The 15,854-nt window shown below is 39.3% G+C and overlaps 1 protein-coding gene across 1 annotated transcript in view; it reads right to left on the bottom strand.

Annotated features, from left to right (window-relative positions):
• The window catches only part of TNFSF4 (TNF superfamily member 4), a 44,948-nt gene extending 39,564 nt beyond the window's left edge, over positions 1–5,384 (bottom strand). The window contains exon 1 of the mRNA XM_033428095.2: positions 3,163–5,384. Coding sequence (XP_033283986.2) covers positions 3,163–3,276 — 114 coding nt within the window. The 5' untranslated portion in view covers positions 3,277–5,384. The remainder of the gene's footprint in view (positions 1–3,162) is intronic.
• Positions 5,385–15,854: the final 10,470 nt, after the last annotated feature.

Raw genomic sequence — 15,854 nt, 5'->3', positions numbered from 1 at the left:
TTTCCTCCTCAGAAAGGGCAGCCTGGGATAATGGCTAGAATGCTAGACTGGTGGGCAGAAAGGTGATGGTAGTACTAGGGTAATTTATTGCCAAACCAGGATTCTTTGTGAGTGAAAAGGAAGACTACTCAAAGTAATGCTGGTCAACAGCTCATACCAAGAACGCCAGGGCAAGCCAAGGCATGACCCTAGTCAATGTCCACTGTCCTACTCTTTGCACAAACACATAACTAGAAGACTAGAAGCCGCCTGCTGGGGAACAAAGAAAAAAAGAGTGGATAAGTGATGAGCAAGGAAACAAACTTTTTTTTTTTCATTTTTTTCCAAAACAAACAACTTCTTATTGAAGTATAGTTGATTTACAATGTTGTGTTAGTTTCAGGCATACAGCAAAGTGATTCAGTTTTTTATATATGTATATGTACATATGTGTGTGTGTGTGTGTGTATTCTTTTTCAGATTCTGGAAACAGACATTTTTAAAAGGCACTGCTGGTGCCCTTATGGAGCAACTTTATATTCATGATCTCATGTAATCCCTTGCAGAGTGGGAACTATAGAGGAAGTGATGTTGCTGGAATGTGAACTCAAGACTGTCTGAAGTTAAAACACTTCATCCCTTTTTGCCCCATCCTACCACCCTGGTTCCAGCACTCATCACCTCACTGGCAGGCTGTAATGGCCATAGTAACTACTCTTACTGAGTACTTTGAAAACTCTACTGGATACTTTGTATATGGTGGTACATTACAATCATCAAAAACCTGCAGGGCAATAAGGAAATGGGAGGTTCAGTAAAGTTAAGGGCCACATGGGGGTAAGTAGTGAAGCTAAAACTAAAACTCAGGTCCGTCTGGCTGCAAAGCCAATGCTCTCACTCACGAAGCTGTACAGAGTGATGGGATTAAACTGAGAGTGAGGGGGAGTGGGCCTGTAAGGCTGTATGGCACAAGCAGACGGAGAGACAGGTTGGTCACAGAAGCAAACTTTCCCACCCAGTCCTTGGCTTCAGCCAGGCCTGTCCTCCCTGCCACCTAGACCCCCTGCGCACGTGGTCCTCACCACCCCTTTGTAATTAATTGACCACACTGTTCTCCCGTCTTACAACCATCTCCCCTTCCTCTCTGCCAATCTATAAATTAGCCTTTGTCACGGTGACACTTTATTTCCGTCACAGTGTTTTACTCATACAGCTCTGTTTCCTGCCTGTCCTGGCTGTAGTTTTTCTCTGCATAGAGACTCTAAGCAACTTTCAGAACTGTGGCTCTCAGTCCCTTTAATATCCCACAGTGACTAGAAGGCTACAGTCACGTGGTAAGAGGTGGTTAAACCCTCCTGCATTAGGGCTGAAGGCTTGTAGCACTTTTCCTCCCCGACCCCAACATCGAAAGAGGAATTCCCCAGGAGAAACAGAAGCCACTCTTACTCACACACACACAGACACACACACACACACACACATCTCCGTCTCTCTAAGTCTCTTCTGACTTCTAAATATCACCAACTCTCAATTTTCATAGACTGTGCTGGAATAATAAATGCATTAAAAATGAAAAATATAAATAATCCCCAGAATTTCATTTGGTCATTAATTTCTTCCTCCTCACTTTGAACCAATCTGTTAAATTGACTTCTCTAACACATGTGCATGCTTGACCTTGCTCTTGGGCCAGATTTTTTCAAAATGCACCAAAATTCACTGGATGATATGTTCCCTAAGAGGAGGGACTAAAGCGTTTCTCAGTGCCTGGCACATGTAGGTGCTTTACATGTTTTTTGAATGAACGAGGCCCAGATGGATGATGGCTGTCCCAGCACATGCCAGGTTAGACAGAGCCCCAATAATTTCTGTGTGCTATGTAAGCCCCTAGAACTTAGGTGCAATCTGAGTAAAAAGAGGAACTACGAATTGAAATTAAGTTGTCATGCCTGGGCCAAAATAAGTGGAGGTTTTAAAAATAGAAAAATAGAAGTTTGGGTTACAATTCTTGAACACAGAGATTGTGCATGAAGGCTCATACCAACTACAGATGTGGAGGAGAAATAAGAATTTTCTCGTCATTTTACTGGAAAATAAAAGAACAAAACAAAGACTATTAAGCACCTAGTAATCTACTAAGTCCTCAAAATAAGTTTACTTTACCTGACTTACAAAATGTGAGTAAAAATGATATGTATGGCCTTTCTTAAGTTAAAGAAATGAATCAGGTATTGATCTGGGTGGGGCATAATTCATCATACCTAATTATAAGTACATCACCCATTACATCATGTTTCTTTTTCAGAGTATGATCACAGAGTCAATTTTGCACAAATATTCGTGGGGCAGATTACTAGTTGCCCCTCCTCTTATTCTTAGACCCTTGGTCATACAGGTAGAGACTACATTTCCCAGCTTCACTAGCAGTTGTGATCATGTGATTTGATTCTCCCCAATGGAATGTGAGAGTAAGTGATAAATATAATATATATTCTATATCACTTGCTTAAAAGGAAATTGCCTGCCTTAGGCTTCCTCTCTCTGTTCTTCTTTGAACTGAAACACAGGATATACCACATGATTTAGCTTTGTCTATGCAAATGAGCACCACTCCCTAGAAGGCAGAGCAACAAGGTGAAAGGAGAAGCCTGGATCCCTGATTGGCCTCATAGAGAGACATGACTTCTATCTTCCTTAAGTCACTGTATTTTGGAGTCCTTTTTCCCACATCTTAGCTTTTTCCATATTTAATACAATTTGAGAGAGATTTATCTGTCTTCTCAAGGGCTCTCTTAATCCTTGTGTATCAAAATCATTCTTCTTTGCATCATCTAATCATGTTATCATCTTTATTGAATTTCTCTTCTTCAGTTGTCAACTGATCTGAATCTGCCACAGCCTCCTTTTTCAAAAGCTTTGTGATTCTCCAATGTGCTTTTACAGACTTCTTAGTATCTTGACTCTCTTGCAAGATTTGCACTTTTACTCATCACTCAGTTTACTTGCATTCAAATGCTCACAACCATGGACTTAGAATAAGATGGGGAAGGATATTTATGTGTGGACTAATTTCACTATTAGCCAATTCACTGGTGAATATTTTATGTTGTGAAAACTTTTGCTTCTCCCTATGATCTAACTGCAGGAACTTGGATAATGCTACTTAGTGCCAAAGTATCATACCTGAGAAGAGTTCCAAAAGGTATTTAAGGGCTTCCCTGGTGGCACAGTGGTTGAGAGTCCGCCTGCCGATGCAGGGGACACGGGTTCATGCCCCGGTCCGGGAAGATCCCACATGCCGCGGAGCGGCGGGGCCTGTGAGCCATGGCCGCTGAGCCTGCGCGTCCGGAGCCTGTGATCTGCAATGGGAGAGGCCACAGCAGTGAGATGCCCGTGTACTGCAAAAAAAAAAAAAAAAAAAAAAGGTATTTAAGAAAGGGGGAGCTTGTTGTATATATATTTTTTGTGGTTAATCTAGATTTTTTAAACATGCAAACTTAACAAACTCTAAATTTCATAAATATTTTTAGCTGCCTCTTAAACACTGCATGTATCCTACAGTGTTTCAACCCTAGTCAGCCATCACTCCTTGAATTTAAATTCTATGGCTATCTAGTATTTTGGTTCTATCCTATTTTGATTTGTCTAACCAATTAGACATTATTATTACTGTTGTTGTTTTATACAATGTTTTTATTTAACCACATATTAATCACATATTTGCTCACCATTTCTTTATGCAACTCAGACTTCTCATTCATGCTCAAACCCCAGAGAGGACCAGCTTGTGGCTATAAATTCTTAGGAGACATTTTTTCCCTCCATTCAAACCATGGTCAAACCAGACAAGTTTCCTTGTTGTCCCATTCCACACGGCAGATTCATTTGGAGTTTAACGTTAAACTGAGCTTTGTGTATGGGTCTCTTATGAGATCCCCCAAGTTAGGCCAATCTTAGGCTTTACCTCTTGCCTTCTAAGTCCTGTGTATACATCAAAATAAAACTTCAAGGTCACCAAGATTTGTCAGATACCCCAAATGAAATCTGCTTTGATGTTCATTTGCCCTCCAGGTTCCCACTTTCACTTAGTTTTCAACCTCTGCGAATGTCTTCCTTCCTTTCTTGCTCAGAGATGTATTTTTTAAATATTCTTTATATTCCATTCATTTATTTCGGTTGTTTTCAACCGGAGGATAATTCAGGATACCTAACCCTCTTGCTGCTAGAGCTGGAAGTCTGCAATCCTAATTTTAAACAATCAACATTTTCCTAAATAAGGTCTCTGCCACAGTGTAATAGTAGTAATAATAATAGCTAATATTCACTAAGCATTACTATAAGCTGAGTACTGTTAAATGTGTTTTATTTTATTAAGTCATCTAATCCTCACAATACCACTAGAAGATCAAACCCAGATAATCTGACGCCAGAGCCCATGCTATTAACTACTACACATTCTGTGTCTGCAAGGCTTAGATGACAAAGGAGGGTTCAATTTCATACGTATAGGAAGAAAATATGCAAATCTTTCCTAATTAATGCAGCCAGTGAAAACTTCACAGACTTGCCAGGAATTGCTTTTCTAGGACTAGGAATGAGTCATACAAAACCTCTCGATAGGCTCTGTGTTTGAGATGGAGTCACAGGTATAACATAAAGCTAGGATTGTGATAAGGTTTCATCATATATGCCACATCTTCTATATGGAGTGACTGTGTAGGACCTGGCCTTGGGAAGGAAACTGAGGCTATCTCTAAACTCAAGGAGAAAGGGGGTTTTGACCAATTATCAATGTCTTCCATGGACCAGGAGGCAGAAGTGCCATCTCTGGGCTATTCCTGACCTAAGATGTGGATGAGGACAAAATCCAGTCCTTGGGTCAATCTTCCTGCCACCTACCCTGGCTAACTGAGCCAATCTTCCCTGGACTCCCAAGTTATGCTTTCTCTCTGTTTCCTTTTTAGCAGCAAGTGAAAACCTTACCCAGATAGATCTAAAGTCATTCTCTCTCCACAGTTCCTTTCTCTGGACTGTTTTACCTAACTCTATTAAATGCAGCTTTGCAGATAAACTGGCCCATGTCTTTAGAACTGAGAAGAAACCAGGAAGAAAAGAATAAAAAATGAGCACAGAAAATCGTGTTCTAAGTGTGTGTATGCATATCCCGGGCCGGGGGCGGGGGGAGGGGGGAGGACAGACAACTGTCCTGAGTTTTCTGAGCTTTCTAAATCCAGAAATACCAGAAGACATTTTCAGTGGCGATAAATGTAAGTTTCGGAGTCATTCTGCTGGAGTATGAATCTCAGCTCTACAGAAAGCTATTTGACTTTGAGCAACTTACTATCTCTAAGCCAGCTTCATCATCTATAAAATAGGGATAATAGTTATACATATATCATAGCAATTCTCAAACTTTTTAAATCTCAGGACCTCTTTATACTCTTAAAAATTACTGAAAATTCTTAGGAGCTTTTATTTATGTGTCGTACATCTATTGATATTTACCACCACAAAAATTTAAACTGAAAATTTAAAAAATATTATTTATTCATTTAAAAATTAACCCTATTACATGTTAATATAAACAACAAATTTTTATGAAAAAAACTATTTTCAAAAAAATTAGTGAGAAGAGCTTTACATTCTTATTATTTTTTAAATGTCTGGCTTAATGGAAAGTAAGTGGATTCACATATCTGCTGCACTCAATTTGTTGTGACACGCTGCTTTGGTTGATGTATATGAAGAAAATATAACCAACTACAAATGGGCAGTTAGAAAAAAGAGGAGTATCTTAATATTCTTTTCAGATAATTGTGGATATTGTCATTTGATTACTCACCAAAACTCAAAAGTGATAGTTTATTAAAGGTTAGTTGTCATGTAGAATCAAAAATCATATCAATGAACATATTATACTGTTACATGAAGATCCATGGGAATATCTTACATCTTGAAAAGATCTTTTCCCATGCGTAAATTTGCAGCATTATTTATTCATGGGTCATTTTAAAATATTGGTTCACTGAGTTACACAGATTTTTCAAACATGGACCCACTGCCTTATGTTATGGCTAAATAAATAAATCACATTCATTAACATCACCACTAAGTTCATCATAAAAGTCTTCCAAGTATTAGAAAGCTGTCAATCTCAAGGTAGCAGATGCAAGTTTTCCCAAAGTTAACTTTCACTTGAATGCCTGATTTTATCATTGGCAAAAAACACTGTCAGTGGTTCCTGAAACAACAGGTACACTTCTTCCACTTTTAAGAAAATGTCTGCCAAATACTCAAGCCTGAAAAATCAGAAAGACCAACTCTTTGTTAGTCTTTTTTTTTTTCAAGTAAAAATTGTGTTCCATGAAAAAAAAACAGCGAGTTTAGCTCCCAACTCTGTCACACAGGGCTTTCCCTTGAGACAAACATCATCAGCGTGCAACATAAGCACTTCATGCACACGTCCCATTTCACCACCTAGAATAATAAAAAGATTTACACTCAAAGAGTCAAAGTTTAATAAAATTAATTTTTGCTGCTTCATCAGGACATCTAAAGTAAAATTGGCTTTCTTTTTTTTTACTGTTAGTACCTGAAGAATATAATGACTATTACAGTGTAGCACCAGTACCTTAATTTATGCAAAAGTGACAGCAATTATCTGTCATCAGTTCAAATGTCAACACAGTGACAAAGGCAAGAATGTCTTAGTATTGTCATGAAAATAGCTCTGACCTCACAGACCTCTTAAGGAACCTTGGGCTCACAGATCACACTTGAAAATTACTGCTGTAAGACCAGATATCAATAGACTTTTTCTGTAAATGGCCGGATAGCAAATATTTTCAACCTTGCAAGCCACACAGTCTCTGCCACAACTACTCAACTCTGCCATTGTAGTGCAAAAGTAAACATAGGCAATACATTAAAAAATGAACATGACTATGTTCCCATAAAACTTTATTTACAAAAACAGTGGACAGGAGTTGGCCCCAGGCCATAGTTTGTTAATCCATGGTATAAACCAAATGAGATAATAAATTAAAAATACTTTCCACAATTCCTGGAGTATAATTTATAGTAATTACTCAGCTAATGACAGCTATGATGACAAGTTTTCTTAACTCTCTAACACACACACACACACACACACACACACACACACACACACACATCACAGCAAGATTGAGAAGCCTTAACAATACAATACTGCTTTCTGTCCTTTATAATAAATTGACAGTTAACCTAACTGATTGCTGAAATGATAGATTCAAATTAGTTAAATAAATAAATAATGAGACAATAACAGAAGTTTAGTAAAAAGGTATTACTTTAAGAACTTGAGGAGTTTGCAAATTTACTTCACAGCAAGGCACTATTTATTAGACAAGCATTGATCCAACTACCTGGAGCTCTGAGTCCTAGTTCCAGATCTGTCATTAACCAATTTGTAACCCTAGATTCCTCTAGGCCTCAGTCTCCCCATATTTAAAATGGAAGACATTGAGTTGGATAGTGTATCAATTTCCTATTGCTACAATAATGTTGTATAACAAACAACCACCAAACATCAGAGATACATCACAATAAGCATCTATTTAGCTCAGGCATTTGTGTGTCAGCTGCAGGTCAGCTGACTGAGGCTTGAATTTGTTGGGTGGTTCTGTTCCACATGTCTCTCATTTTCTTTCTGGGACCAACAGAAGAGTCTGGGCATTATCTTCTGGTAATGACTGAGGTACAAGAAGCCAAAACAGAAACATGTAAGGCCTCTTAGGTCCCAAACTTGGAAGTGGCATACCATCACCTCAGCCTCATTTTACTGGCCAAAGCAAGTCACGTGGCCAAAACAAAGGGTGGGGAATACACCTCCACCTTTTCAAGGAGTACAACTTCACAGTCACATGGCAAAGAATGTAGTTACACAGAAGAACCAAGGCCATTCATGTAACATACTACAATTTTTACCTGAGATCACTTCCATCTCTAATAAAAATTATAGCATATTTTAAATTAAAAGGCTTACCTATGTAGTTTTTCAAGAGATTGAGACTCTTTCTTATTTCTATAATTTCTTCAAATTCACTTGGGCCAATGAAAGAAAAGAGAGAGGGGCAAGGAAAGGCAATGAGATAATTATGGAAATGGAAGGGAAGAGTGGCATGGGGGAAGGAGGGGATGTGAAGAAAGAGGAGGAAGGAGGGAGGGAAGAGAGGGAGGGAGAGAAGGAGACAGGTGTGAGAGAGAAGGGAAAACTAAAGGGATGAGGAAGGGATGTGAGGGGGAAATTAATAATTAAACTTGTTCTTGGAGAAACCCTATCAAAATGTAACCTCAGCCAGCAAAGTTATTAGAAGCCCATTAGAAAAAAAATAGCTCATTCTTAGGAACTAGGTTTGAAAAAGATATCTATTATGATTCTACCCAGAATAAGCTGCATGGAAAATGTGAGTGTCTAATATACATTTTATTTTTAATCTTTCTGTAAAGCTGATTTAGCATAAAGCATGTCTAATTAATTTAAACTTGTAAAGCTTTTATTATACAAGTCAAATTTCATAGAAAATTATCCATGTCTAAAAAATTGAAAATGAGATTTTTAAATTATACCTTTTTTATTATTGAGCTTATTTTCTACCACAGTTTCAGATCCTATTCATAGCTTTACCTCATTTTTTCACATTTACTGATTGGTATTGGCACTTTCAGACTATAAGTCTCTGATTTGATACTAAGTTAGATTTTAAAGCATTTCCAGCATTATGTTCTGTTAGTTTCATCTTGCATGTGTTCCCCTCATTTTTTATGTCTTCTTTATTTTTTTAAGTTAAAGTATAGTTGATTTACAATGTTGTGTATATGTCTTCTTTATTAACTGTTTTCCACAAAATAATTTTAGGCCTACAAACATTTTGAAGAGGTCACCTAATTTAGTAAGAGAGAAAATATGTTTCCAAATCTTTATTTTTATTAAGGGGCTATTATGACAAAGGTTAAGACATGTTTATAACTAAAGAGAAAGCTGGAATCAACCAAGAATCTGAAATTACAATGATTAACATTTTCCATCTTTAGAGTCTCTAAATTCTGAAACCAGTTTGAACCAATTCATGTTTGGAGGCAAGTGACGTGTAGGAGGCAAGAGCACAAACCAAGTCTCAAGCATCTACGTTCCAGTCCCAACTCTGCTACTAATTACCTGACAAATGACCTAACTTCCCTGTACCAGTCTTTTTTTTTTTTTTTTTTTTGCGGTACGCGGGCCTCTCACTGTTGTGGCCTCTCCCATTGCAGAGCACAGGCTCCGGATGCACAGGCTCAGCGGCCATGGCTCATGGGCCCAGCCGCTTCGCGGCATGTGGGATCTTCCCGGACCGGGGCACGAACCCGTGTCCCCTGCATTGGCAGGCGGACTCTCAACCACTGCACCACCAGGGAAGCCTTGTACCAGTCTTGCCTGAATCATAACAGGAGGAAATCCAAAAACCAAAGACCACTAAGTTTTCTCCCAGCAGCCATGTCTTGCAAATTATTCTTGTCAATTTTCATTGAGTTATTTTTCTTTCTGCTGACAGATGACCCACTGAAAGCACTGGGATTTTGGGGGTTTTTTCCCAATGATTTTGGTCCTTTATTATCATCAGATACCAGCTTAATTATCTCTCAGTGATAGAGTCTCAAGCATCCATTATATAAACATTATAAAGGAAACATCTATCACTGGGGAAAGAAAAAATGGTCCTGAATGCATTTGATGTGACAGGCACTGTGCTAGGTGTGTTGAAGCATGTCATCTAATCTTTACTGCAATCCTTTGAGGAATATTTAATTTCCCTTGATTAAGAGAAAAAAGAATCTGAGGCTGAGGAAAGTTACTCAGCTGCTCAAAGTCACTAATTCACTCTTTTATTCACCCATTTAATAAGGATTTAGTGAGCGTGTGCTCCATGGCAGGTATCATTCTAGGGGAGGAATAGACAATAAAACAGTACTCAAAAAAATCAACAAGACAAATAATGTATCAAGTATTATAAGAACTAGGAAGAAACCTAAACAGGGTAGGAAGCTAGGGAGTGAACAGAGACATACATGATATGAAGGAGAGATCCAGGCAAAGATTTGGAGTGAAGAAAGAGCAAGTATAACAATGCTGAGATGGAAACATGGCCACTACGCAGTGGAGCTAGAATTTAAAATCAGGTCCATCTGACACGCAAAGTGTGTTTCTATCATGTCAGAAAACAAAGGTGCTGGGACTTCCTTGGAGGTCCAGTGGTTAAGACTCCAGGCTTCCAATGCAGCGACCGCAGGTTCGACCCCTGGTTGGGGAACTAAGCTCCCACATGCCCCACAACCAAAAAAAAAAATTAAAAAATTAAAAGCAAAAGCACTAAAAAACTCACACCCTGAAATGAGGTCATTTAGAAAAACAAACAAAGGTGCATTTAATTGATTTCTGTGGAACAGGCTGTGAGGATAAAAATCTCAAAATATCTTAAGAAAAACAAACTCCATCTTTATCGAAAACAGCAATTTATAAAAAGGTGGCTTCAAGGGCTTCTGGTTAAAAGTGAGGAAAACTTTTCCAGAATGGGCTGGAGAGAAAGGCTGCAAAAGCACCTTCTGTTGAAAGGACTCTCAAAGTATAATTGATATAAGGTGTGGGTGTGTAAGAATGTGCTCCAGCCCTTGAGGCTTCGAGACTCATAATTTAGTGGCAAAATCCATCTTTTCCAGAAAACGTACTATTGAAAAGGATGCAGAATGAATACATCAGTAGGGATGAGGTGTTACAGAACGGAGCTATTAGAGGGTCTCTGTATTATTAATGTTTTTTAACTTCTACTTTCAGAATCAGAGAATCACATCACTCCAGTTTTAGAAATAACTTTTTCTTATGATATATTCCATTGAAATCCAGCCACCATACATCAACCATACCACCACCCCTCCACAAAGGACCACTCAGCCTCACAACTTTATTCAAAATCAACCTGCTAAACTCTGATGCATATTACTGACTTAACAATGGCAAGTCTGTGAGCCTGCTAGCCAGCTCCCTGATGCAGATATGGAACACTGATCACCACCCTCCCTGTAAGTCACCCTTCCTGCATGTATACATCTGTCCCCATCCCATGCCCATCCCCACCAGGGCCTAGCCACAGAACTTTCTATGTTGATCCTTCTTCTGCAACCCTTTCACCCAATTTACCTTGTTCTATAATGTTATCTGTCCTTCCTGAGAATGTATGATTTGTCTCATACCCACATTCTCTTTCCCAGACCATCCTCACAATCCCTTCTGCTCAAGAGCAACTTCTACCTCCCAGGAACTTGTATCTCATCCATTTTCCCAGATGAGGGAGGCTAGTAGATTTTGACATAGGAACTAGAATCTCATACAATCCTGAAAGAAGAGCCTGGATTAGGAGGAAAAGGGAGAATGAGATGGGTAACTTTAGACCTCCTCTAATATAGCACAGTCTACAGCCATGGGGCAAGAGGCACAGAGCAATCATCTGCTGCCTGTTGGCACTTTCAAGCCCCTTTGAAGGAAAAAGGATTTATATAAAATGCAGAATGACTTGTTGGAACCTGTATTTTTCTGCTGAAGAGCCATTTATGCTCAGGTTAGAAACTAACTACAAGCCATGTAATCAATCATCTGACAAATATCCATCCCCCAGTCCCTATTTATTTTTGTGTCAACTTTGAGTATTCCTACCAAGAGTTTCCCAGTCTCAGCTTCAGCAAACTCAATGGTCAGGACTTATCACTTTCCTAGAGAATCAGTTCTATCTGTGGATTACTCTGTAAGAAATGCCTTCCTTGCAGTGCCTTCAAATCCAGCTTCTGGTCCTTAGTTCTTTCATATTACTAGATGGAGTGCCCAGAAGTTCCCAGCCACAAGTGCATTCTGAGGCTGTCTATGAAGCAACAGATACTTCCAAATAGAGGGCACACTGCAGGCTGTGGTGGTGAAACGGGGGGTAGAAGAGCTGGAAAGAAAGGCATTAAGAAATGTCTTTAAACAAAGAAAGTATCAATTGGTTTTTATGACCGTAACTAGATAACGTATAATCTAATTTTGTAACTATGGAGCATAAAACTGTTGCAGGTAGTGGAATTCAGAGCACCCACGTACTAACCCAAATTTTTCTGTTAACTAGCATATGACATGGGACAACACAAGTCACCTGTGAGGACCTCTTTTTTCACATCTGAAAATGCAGGGAGGGGTGCTGGAGGAGGAGAAGGGTACCAGATGATTTCTAAGGCCCCACGGGGGTACAGAACAAAATAATGGGCTTTGGCATCAATCAGCTGCAAACTCCAATTCTGTCACTCTGTGTGTGATACTGTGTGTCACTGAACACATTTTAAGCTTCCCCGATCCTGTTACTTGTCCCGTAAGATGAGGACCATTATCGCTACCTCACTGGACTACAGTATAATTAAATGATGTCTCCAGTATCAATTTTTGGCATTCAAGAAATGCAACTTCCTCTTCCTTCCTCCTTTCAGTGATCCACTCCTGGAACCCAATATGTTTGATCTGCTCAGGAGCCAAGCCAGCCCTCATGTGTCCCAGAACACAAATCTGCTGACTCAAGGATCTAATCTTAACCTCAGTCGCCTGACAACATGGATCACTGAATTCATCTTTTCTCCATTTCACAGTTTCATGTAGAGATGACCCAAGGTTACAGACACCTCTGACAGAGTTTGAGATTTTTAAATTTTTTTGTTTGTTTGTTTGGTTTTGGTTTTTTGTTTGTTTTTGCGGTATGCAGGCCTCTCACTGTTGTGGCCTCTCCCGTTGCAGAGCACACGCTCTGGACGTGCAGGCTCAGCGGCCATGGCTCACGGGCCCAGCCGCTCCACAGCATGTGGGATCCTCCCGGACCGGGGCACGAACCCGTGTCCCCTGCATCAGCAGGTGGACTCTCAACCACTGCGCCACCAGGGAAGCCCAATTTTTGTCTTTTAAAGCCAATAAGAAAAGCAAAGGCTAGTAGAGATGAAAATGCTGTATACATATTTTCAGTGACTTTGGAAGGTACAAGATTATACAATACTTGCCCCTACTTAAGACTTTTGTTTAATTAACTAATTAGTTAGCTTTATTTTGCCTCTGCTATGTGCCAAGCCGTGTGATACATTTATGAACAACAGGATATGGTCTCTGCCATCTCTGAGCTTATAGGCTAGCAGACAAGATAGATTATTAAACAAAAATTTATAATAAAGTGTATGTTATAGAAGTTCAAGACACTTGTAGCATCACACCTTCCTTCATGCAGAAGAACAGAAAGTTTTCTAGAGAAAGGAATAATTAAGCTGATGTCAGAGGTATAAGTAGGAATTGAGGGGAGAGTGTTTCAGATGGGAACAGCATATAAACAAATGGCCCAGATGAGAGAGAATGCGTGGTCCCTTCAAGAAGCCAAAACACATTCATCATGATAGCAGTAGAAGTGGTCAGAGACAGACAGAAGAGGGAGGCAGAGGCCAGTCATAGAACATCCTGTAAGCCACAGTATGAGATTTAAAGCTTATGCTAATAGCAACGGAAAGCTGTTAGAGGGTGTTTAAGTAAGAATGTGACATAATAATTTAAGTTTTAGAAGGATCACTTTGATGACAATATGAATAAAAGATGAAAGAATTAGCGAATAAGAAGGAAAGAAAGCAAGAAGGGTAAATGCAGCGGGTTGGGAAAAGAAAGGATAATCTTTTAGGAATTAGAGTTGACAAGGCAATTAATTAGTTGGGGTGAGGGTAAGGAGGAAACCAGAGTGAAGTATGGGTTTCTGGCTTGGACGACTGTGTGTGTGACAGGGCCATTCTTCAAGGTGAGGAACACTAGAGGGGCCTGGCGCACGTTTGCAGGGAACGGAAGATAGTTAGTTGTTTTGGACATATCGAAATTGAAATACATTTTGAAGCAGTAAGACTTGTGAGTGCTGAAAATTTGATCTAGATGACAAGAAAAAGGTGTTTGTTAGTATCTGAGGACCCTTCTCACATTATCAAAATGCAAGGTTGAGGAAGATATCCAAAGATAAAACTGCCCATTTAATTTCTCCAAAACGGCCTACCAATAGGGAGCTATCCTCTTGGTGTCTCTGGACGTACTACATGTCCTGTTCCTTGTGATGTCACCCTTGTAACAATGCCACATCCTGCACACCAAGGGTGGGAGGACACAAGAAAAGGGCAAAGCTGGGTTTTATAGTCAGTGGGAGGACTTGGGCAGAGCACATGTGACTGCAGGGAAGTAGCCTGAGTCTACCTACTCATTTCACAATACATGCCCTCCCCCCAAGTCAAAGCTTGTGCACTTGAACACCAAAGTTTCCTGCCCTAAGCAATAATACCAACACATAGTGCTAAATCTTTCTAAGCCTCAGTTAAATAGAGACAGTAATAGTACCTCACAGACTTTGTGAGGAGTAAGAAATAATGCATAATTAGCGCTAAACATAGTGCTTGACACACAGTAAGCACTCAATAAATATTGGGTGGTGGTGGCAGTGGTGGTGGTGGAGGTCATACTGATGATCAGAAGCATAACAGATCTCGAAACTCCTAAATCATCAAACCTACTAATTTTCAAAGAATACAGTGCGGAGTATCCTTAATTCTGAACATTCAAAAATTGATAATCCATACATGGCAACTCCCTGTTCATCAATACAATTCATAAGCTATTCCATATCTAACTATTCTATCTAGATGGCATCCAGTGGCTAACTTGAGATCTTTATTTTAATTTGCCTGATTGGTTTGTTTTATGAACACTTTAATTTTGATCATTTTAGCACATGAATAAAACTTGGATGAACTTAAATGTTTGATTTAGCTGATCATCTTGAAACAAACTTTCAATATTAGAGAGAATATGCCCATTTTTAAAAATTAATGGATTACACTGAAAGTTAATACGGAGAGAGAGGTTAAAAAGATAGAAATTTTTTATATAAAACTTATTTATATAAAACTTCCAGTCATGGGTCTTATTCACTTCAGTATTTTCAGTTTCTCAACATAGATCTCAATAAATATTTTTTGAGAGATGGAAGGGAGAGAAGTAGAGTGAGATCTGAGGCGTTCAAGATCAAATCTGTGGAGAGACTAAACTCATTAGGGATCCCACCAGAAAGCATTATTTCATAACATAACTAGGAAGACTGAAATTATGCATAGATGATCTAACAAAGGTTTCCAAAGTGCGATCCCCACTCCAGAACATGCACATCACCAGGGAACTTTTTAGATATGCAAATTCTAACGCTCCACCTAAAACTCACTGAATCAGGATCTCTAGGAGTGGAGCTGAGCAATGTTTTAACAAGCTCTCCAGGTGATTCTGACGCACACTCAGGTTTGGAAATATTGAAGAGCAAGGCACAAAGTGGGTCCATGGACTTTAAAGGGTTTCTGAGTGTTTAAAATGGCAAATACTAGGCAGATGTGTAGATCTTAGTCAAATTCAAGCAGCTTTGCTCCCAGAATTCTACATTCACCTGGCATACTTCACATCACTTAAATTAACTGCAGATTCCATAGAAGCATCTGAGTTTCCACTTCTGGTTAACTGCCCAACAGAGAGACCTGAAGAGGAATTTTGTTATAGAATAAAGTGGGAAGAAACTGAATTACTCTAGGAACTCCTTGAGGACTGAGACAAATATTGTTCCAAATTATTGGACCCCCATTGTCTGTGAGAATGCCTAGCAGATAGAAGGTACTCAAAATCTATTTGTTGAATGAATGGAGACATTCTGCATGTGGGAAGGGCTGACCCAGGTGGTCCCTCAAGATGGTATACATGGGAGGGTGATGATAAAGACCTAGGCTTGAGTCTT

The sequence above is a fragment of the Orcinus orca genome, chromosome 1 (genome assembly GCF_937001465.1).
Source record: "Orcinus orca chromosome 1, mOrcOrc1.1, whole genome shotgun sequence".
Lineage (NCBI taxonomy): Eukaryota > Metazoa > Chordata > Mammalia > Artiodactyla > Delphinidae > Orcinus > Orcinus orca.
The sequence above is the reverse complement of the archived record's forward strand: the minus strand, read 5'-3'. Positions and strand labels throughout refer to the sequence as shown.